Source organism: Anopheles ziemanni, chromosome X (genome assembly GCF_943734765.1).
Source record: "Anopheles ziemanni chromosome X, idAnoZiCoDA_A2_x.2, whole genome shotgun sequence".
NCBI lineage: Eukaryota > Metazoa > Arthropoda > Insecta > Diptera > Culicidae > Anopheles > Anopheles ziemanni.
The window spans coordinates 4,464,335-4,471,733 of NC_080707.1; the positions used below are offsets into that span (position 1 = coordinate 4,464,335).

General features: G+C 49.4%; 2 protein-coding genes across 2 annotated transcripts; one reads left to right on the forward strand and one right to left on the reverse strand.

The window, feature by feature from the left end:
- The first annotated feature begins 460 nt into the window (after nucleotides 1-460).
- LOC131291353 (xaa-Pro aminopeptidase ApepP-like) lies at nucleotides 461-4,209 on the forward strand. Its single transcript, XM_058320554.1, has 4 exons — nucleotides 461-540; nucleotides 1,816-1,951; nucleotides 2,024-2,528; nucleotides 2,978-4,209. Exons 1-4 carry the CDS (start codon nucleotides 461-463, stop codon nucleotides 4,207-4,209), a joined length of 1,953 nt encoding a protein of 650 aa, XP_058176537.1.
- A 381-nt stretch (nucleotides 4,210-4,590) lies between these two features.
- LOC131290798 (BTB/POZ domain-containing protein 6-B-like) lies at nucleotides 4,591-5,915 on the reverse strand. Its single transcript, XM_058319975.1, has one exon. It carries the CDS (start codon nucleotides 5,913-5,915, stop codon nucleotides 4,770-4,772), a length of 1,146 nt encoding a protein of 381 aa, XP_058175958.1. The 3' UTR covers nucleotides 4,591-4,769.
- Between the last annotated feature and the right edge of the window lie 1,484 nt (nucleotides 5,916-7,399).

A 7,399-nucleotide genomic window follows, 5' to 3' on the forward strand; every position in this document is an offset into this window, starting at 1 on the left:
CCCCCGTCCGCCAGTCGTGCCACTTTTTTGTTTATTGATCGCACGTTCTTCTCTTTCTGCAAAGGGCCCAAAACAATCGCTATTGCGTCGCCTCCATCCCGCGTGTGGTCACTCGTTGAGGAAGAGTGACCGCAACCGATATTACAGCAGGGAGGCGTGCGCGCGCGGGCCCGCAGGTGGCGCGGTGTAGGTGCGAGGGCCGTCACTCACCATTACGTCCGACTTGACGGGCGGTTACGATAAGCGCAGTTGAGATTCAAACGTGGTGCCCGCGCGACACGTACAGCTACGGCGCAGCACTCGTGTAACGGCGCGGACCGGAATCGGAGTAGAGAAAGTGCGTCCAGTGCTGTGTTTTCGTGCTAGGATACGTACCTCCCGTTTGGCAGCCAAGGTGGAACCGCACGATACCGAACGGATCGCCGAACAATCAACCGGCCAGCACGATCAGCACGCCACCATGAAGCACACCAAGCGGTACTTGGTGGGCCTGTCGGCTCTGCTCGTCCTGGTGGTCGGCGGTGGAGTTGCCCTCGGCAGGTGAGCACCGATCCCAGGAATGCGGCATCGTTCCCAAGCAACCTGAAGCTGTCCATCCAGTGTCAACACTATAGTAATCGGCAATTTATAGCGTTGTCCTCAAATATGACTCCTGGAATATCTCTGGAAGACGACGTATCACATCTGTAACAAGCTTTTATCGGAATCTGCAGAATGATTTTGTGAAATTGTGACTTCCCTAGCCTCATGCCCAGCTTCGTAAGGGACTGGGACTATACCACCTTGACGTCCGGGAGATTCCAAAATTTTACTCAACTTGCGAGCTGTTTTTTCGCGGACTAGCGAACAAACCCAATATCTAATGTATTGAGATTAACATTTGAAGCATGCATGGAATTGGCAACATGGCGTGATTGGCTGTTAAACAGTCCGATTTCAACGTCTCCACTGTGGCGACTCCGGACTACAAGAATAGATAATTGTTATAAGAAGAACGTCAACCACGTCCAGGGTTACAAGAAGTTCAAGGCATACACAAAGTTCCTCAAGTGAAGTGTGAGCCAGTTGCTGTCCAAAAAGGCGGGAGATGACTACACGAGAGTAATTTGAAGTTCTTCAATCAATCAATCACCTTCGACAAGCTTTGGGGAATTTTCTTCTGCACAAATATTTTGAAGTTTTGCTGAGTCTCACACTCAGCATGGATGTTGCTGATGGATGGCATCAGTATGAGGTAAATGGTACTTGTTGTAGCACTATCAGATACCAGACAAATAGTACCTTTTTTAAGACCGGGCTGCTGTATCGATCGATAAGATCTTCTCCCTGAACTGCCCGGTCATCCGGCGGTAACGCAAGCAGGCGTGCGATAGGACTGGACGGAGGGCCCACCAATTCGTTCCTGTCAGAAAGGCCAATCACCGCCGATCGGCTGCACTCGTGCATTGTTTTCAGCCGTACTTATCTACTTAAACTGTTGTCAGTTTATTACGGGCGCGTTTTATGGCCCTTGTCTTGTGCGCGGTGCCAGTAAGAAGTGGCCAGCTGGAGCGGCCAATTGATAAGGGAAGTCGAAGGGCCTCTCTTGTACTATGGAGGGAGAGAGAGAGAGCGATGAGATGGTCGATGCTCCACTGGCAGATGTACGATGTCGACTCGGTTGCGGATGCGCTGCTCGGGGAGTTTCAAACGCAACTGCATCAAATGGGATTCAACTGGTCGAGGGATTGAAGGGCATCTTATCTAGCAAGGGAGGATAGGATCGACTGCATGTGCATGGGGTGTGTGGTACTTACCATGGCCTTTTTTTTGCAGGGCGCTTAATACGGATGATGATCTAATGGAAGACATGACGCCGAAGAGCATGGATGTGATCCTAGGCGAGATACGAAGCCTCATGCAGGACTACTCCATCGAGGCCTACATCGTCCCTTCGGTGGATGAACATAACGTACGTATTACACCCACCCACCATAGGTGTTGTGTTAACTGCATCTCCTTTTTCAACGCCACCGTTTTGCAGAGTGAGTACATCTCGCTGCACGACCGCCGCTATCAGTATGTGACGAACTTCACCGGCTCGGCCGGCACGGCCATCATAACGCTGACACAGGCCGCCCTGTGGACGGACTCGCGGTACCACCTGCAGGCGGAGAACCAGATAGACCCGGCCTACTGGACGCTGATGCGCGAGGGTCTCGCCGGCGTGCCGACGCGCGACGAGTGGCTGATGAGCGTTCTGTCGCCGGGCGGTCAGGTCGGCACCGACCCGTTCCTCATCGCGTCGACCGAGTTCGAGCGGCTGGGGGCGGTGCTGGGCCGCAACGGCTACCGGCTCATCACGCTCGAGCGCAACCTGGTGGACATCGTGTGGAACAATCGGCCACCGCAGACGGCGGAGGACCTGCGCCCGATGCCGCTGGAGTACACGGGCCGGCGGGCGTCGGAGAAGCTGGCCGCTCTGCGCGTCGTCCTGCAGGAGGAGGGTGCTAACGTTATCGTCGTCAGTGCGCTGGATGAGATTGCTTGTAAGACCAACACCTAGTGATGAGAATAGCAAACATCACGATGAATTTAAGTTACCTATTTATAATTTAAAACGTGAAAAATGTACTATGAATCGCCACAGAGATTTGAACCCTTCATACAACAAACCCATCTCAGTTTTTATCGGACTTGCTCACGATATCAGGATTGTTAAGTATTATTATGCTTTCTTTTTTTAATAACATCATCATTAACGCACTTTCTCTCCACTTCATTTACTCTTTCAATTAACCTATAATCTTATCTGTCATCCCTGTTTGGGATTTTATTTCTCGCTGAGGATGAAAATCTCTGTGGCGATTAGTAACTCTTTTACTTAATCATTCACACTCTTCGGAATCGAATCAAAAGGATTTAAATCACAAAGAGTTAAAAAACTAGTGGTGTCAGAGAGAATGACCTAGCTTGTTTGATCTCCACATTTTCGCAGGGCTGCTGAACCTGCGTGGCTCGGATATCCGCTACAATCCGGTGTTCTTCGCCTACCTGATTGTGTCGCATGACAAACTGCACCTGTTCACGAACCCCGAGCGCATCAACGAGACGATCCGGGAGCACTTCCGCACGGAGGGGATTATCGGGCCGGACGTGCGCGACTACCGCGACATCCTGGCCGGCATCGACGAGTACGTCCGTGGCGGCAACCGGCTGATCGTGTCGACGGCCTGCAGTCACGCACTGTACGCAGCCATCCCGGCGGACCAGCGGCTGCAGGTGTACAGCGTGTTGGCGAAGATGAAGGCGGTAAAGAACCCAACCGAGGCGACCGGTATGCGGCGGGCGCACGTACGTGATGGGGCGGCCGTCGTGCGCTACCTGCACTGGCTGGAGACGGTCGTGGACGAGGGCAACGTGACCGAGCTGTCCGGGGCGGCCAAGCTGCGCGAGTTCCGCAGCGAGCAGGAGCTGTTCGTCGACCTCAGCTTCACGGCGATCAGCGCGTTCGGCCCGAACGGTGCCATCGTCCACTACAGCCCGAACGAAGAGACGGACCTGGCGATCACGCGCGACGGCATCTACCTGATCGACTCCGGCGGCCAGTACCTGGACGGCACGACGGACGTGACGCGGTCGGTGCACCTCGGCGAACCGACCGCCTTCCAGCGCGAGTGCTTCACGCGCGTCCTCAAGGGCTTCCTCAGCGTCGCGTCGGCCGTCTTTCCGGTGCGGGCGTCCGGCACCACGTTCGACGTGCTCGCCCGCAAGTCGCTCTGGGATGTGGGGCTCGACTACGGTCACGGCACCGGCCATGGGATCGGCTCGTTCCTCGGCGTGCACGAGTATCCGCCCTCGTTCGTCTCGAACAGTGCGTCCCCGAGCAACCAGGGCCTAGTGGAGAACATGTTCTCCTCCAACGAGCCCGGCTACTACGAACCGGGCCAGTTTGGCGTGCGCATCGAAGACATCGTGCAGGTGGTGCCCGCACAGTCCGCGCCGCACAACTTCAACGGCCGCGGCGCACTCACCTTCCACACCAGCACGGTCGTGCCGATCCAGCGGAAGCTCATCGATGTGCAGCTCCTTTCGCCGGCGGAAATTGCACAGCTGAACGCCTACCATAAACGGGTGCTGGAGGAGGTCGGGCCGCTGCTGGAGCAACAAAACGACCCAGCCGCTCACCGGTGGCTGACCGAGCAGACCAAAGAGATTACCGTCAGCTAGAAGCGATGATCTTGTACGATAACAACACTGTGTGAAAAGCGGAAAATCAAACGGAAGGAAAAACAAACTGTTACAAACTGTTTTCTTTTCCACTACCGAAAGCCTTGACGATACGATTTAAAAAAATGAAAGCCATTCTAATGAACCTGAAGCAGTTTTAAGTTAAAGGCCCCCACACAACATAAAACCACGTAAACATTATTTTGCAAACTTTAGAGTGACTCTTTTCCCTACGAATTTAAAACAACATTGAAATCGAAATATTCTTGCTTGTGAGTTAAATTTAACCGTACTAGACTTGTCCGTACATATTTAATAGCTTTTAGTCATTTCATTTATTGGAAATTCAACAAAATTGAGATTAAATACAAATTAGTTGGGCTTTATAATAAAAGAATTAAATAAGCACGCGTGTAAGGCATATCCGACCGCAATATAGGAGACTCCCCTTTGCCACACCTAGAACCTACGCAACCTATCGATCTTCGTTTGCCTTTTCGCGTGCACCTGCAGTCATGTGGAAAATTTCAAATATAACTAGCTGAAACGATATCGCAAGCCTAACTTGGCTGGTCGTAATTGTGGGACTTGTTTTCCTTGCAGAGAAAGTGCGCGAAGGCTATCGAATCACCTCGCGCGGAGTGGAAACGCAGTTTGATGTTGTCGTGATAGGCCGTCGGCTCGTGGAAGGCGAAGAAACAGTTGCTAGTCGACGTTACCATTACGATCTTGTAGCGCCGGGTCGGTAACATTATAACCTCCTCGAAGAACAGATTTACCACGTGCACGACTTCAAGGTGTTTGTTGGTGATTTCGTACGAATCGCTGCAGACTTTCTCGTCCTCTTGATATATCTTCAACTCGACTGTGATCACCCTTGACGACGATTTGATGAACATCCCGATGCCGTACAGCGACACGGGCGTTTTCGAATCGAGCGTGAACTGCAAATCTCCCGGCAGGTAGCCTTCGACTCGGCGCTGACCAAACAAGCGGAGTTCGTGACAGTCGTAGGTTCGCTTTAGGTTATCGATTATGTTGGAGAGTTCTTCCACATCGTCTTCGGGTTTGCCGACCATCGCCCAGGTCTCGAGCGCCATGTGTAGCTGGTCCTCGCTACAGTTGATTTGCTTCAACTTGAGTATCATCGCAAACGTTTGCTTGTCAATCAACTGAAGGTCTACGTGGTTGAAGTAAAACAATGGGTTGCTGCTGATCAGGGCGAGGCCTATTTCGTTGACGCAAGGTAAACCGATGTGCTGGTTTTCGTTTAGAATACGGAGTGTACTTTCCGGCACAAGATGGTCTAGCATGAACACTTGAATCAAATCCGTCAGCTCGGTCAACATGAACTTCTGGGCGCAGTCGAAGAGCTCACGCAGGTTTTCGAATGTGATGCTTATCTCACCGGTATAGATATAGCGCATGATGCTAAGGAAAACATCCGGATCGTCTTCTTTGAGTACCACGTCACGCTTTTGCGACTCGGCAAAGTTGCCGTAGAACATTATGTAGAAATACTCGGACGACATAACTAGCAGCAGCTTGTGGGCGTAGATACGTTTCTCGGACGAACCGACAATGAAGACCACGTCTGCAAGGAACTCGTTGTTTACCATGGCTTGTTTTCGCTTCGATGTGCTGGACTCTGCATCGTAGGACAGCACTCGTTCGATTTTAGGTTTTACATTATTGACCAGCGCCATGGTTAAGCTAGAAAGTATGTAAAACATGTTTAACAAAGCCCTAACGAAACTCCGGCAAACAGCACGACCCACTTTGGCGATCTACTGGAGCAGGATACAAGTCAACTAGATTACTTACCGGATCCGCTACCTTTGGTAAGTACGTATATTTTGTTCTTCGTTTGCCCCTTCGCTCGCAGTGAGGAGTTTCGATTTATTTGCTTGCAGAATAAAGATTGAGAAATCTGCTAATTCGCGATACAGCCTAAAATCGGTCTGCAAACTGGAATCGGTGTCTGGTTGTTGCATTCGTGCGGAGTTTTGACTTTGACAAACGTCAACTGTGCACAAGGTGTATGAAACCAGGCAGAGTGGTATATAAACCATTTTACTACGAGGTAAAGACCAAAATCATACGAAATTAATTTGTTAACAGAAAAAGGGAGGAATTTTAATTAAATAATACGGACGAATCATTGAGCTTTAAAACTACCACCAGATTATCTAATAACGAAGGTGCGTGAAGAAATATTTCAAATGCCAGCCGAGACACGCGCTGGCAGCGTTACGTTACGTTACATGTTCGGTGTATACAGCAATAGCTGCAGTTGGCTATATTGATGATAAAATGCGGCCCCATATCCGGAACGCTTGTTAACTTACGGAACATGCTGAAACTGCTCATCAGTACAATAAATTTGTTTCTTTCAAAGTACATAAAAACATAGAAATTTTGTAAACAAACAAATAACTATAGGTGGTTTTTGCAAACGCGTTTTTCATGCGCCCACCGGAAACGTGACGCGACACGTGATTTTTTAATGATTGCAATTTGCGTTCTAGCGCTTCAAGTAAACCTCACATGAAGCTAAAAGCTTGGCAATTTTTTCTCGAAATTGTCGAAAAGTCTTGCTAGTCGCCGTGGGTGATCGTTTTTGCTCCCAGCAAAGTAAAAATATAATTGCAAATGTGACGCGTCTACATTGTTCGCAAACGAAAATCAATGATATTTTTGAACGAGTTTTGGTTAACGCTTCGTTTAGAACTTGCTTTATGCCGTTTCACAAAAAGAGGGAATGTTTATCTTTATAGAATGTTTATTCGCGTATCATACAATACTTATAGTCTTTAGTACTAACGTTTACACTCGTTATGCAAGTAACACTTTAAATGCGATTTAGTATTTTAATTAATAAATAATCACTTCTCTCATCAGTCCCTGAAAAATCTGATATAGCTATGCTTCTGTCTCTTACGATTCGTTTCCTGTTCGCTTTACGAAAGGGAAGGAGCGGTTGGTTGCAACCAATTTAACCACCGGCTGACCGTAACCAGAATCAGAGATACGATGCGTCTAAAAACCTTACATCCATAAACAAAAAGGGAAGCTAGACACTCTCGCTAAGTGTACCGTTTTGCTTATAATTTGCATTTTGTTTTGTTTCGTTTTTCGTTTTTCCTAGATCTGTCTCACAGGGTATAGATGAAAATCAGTCTTAGCTCTT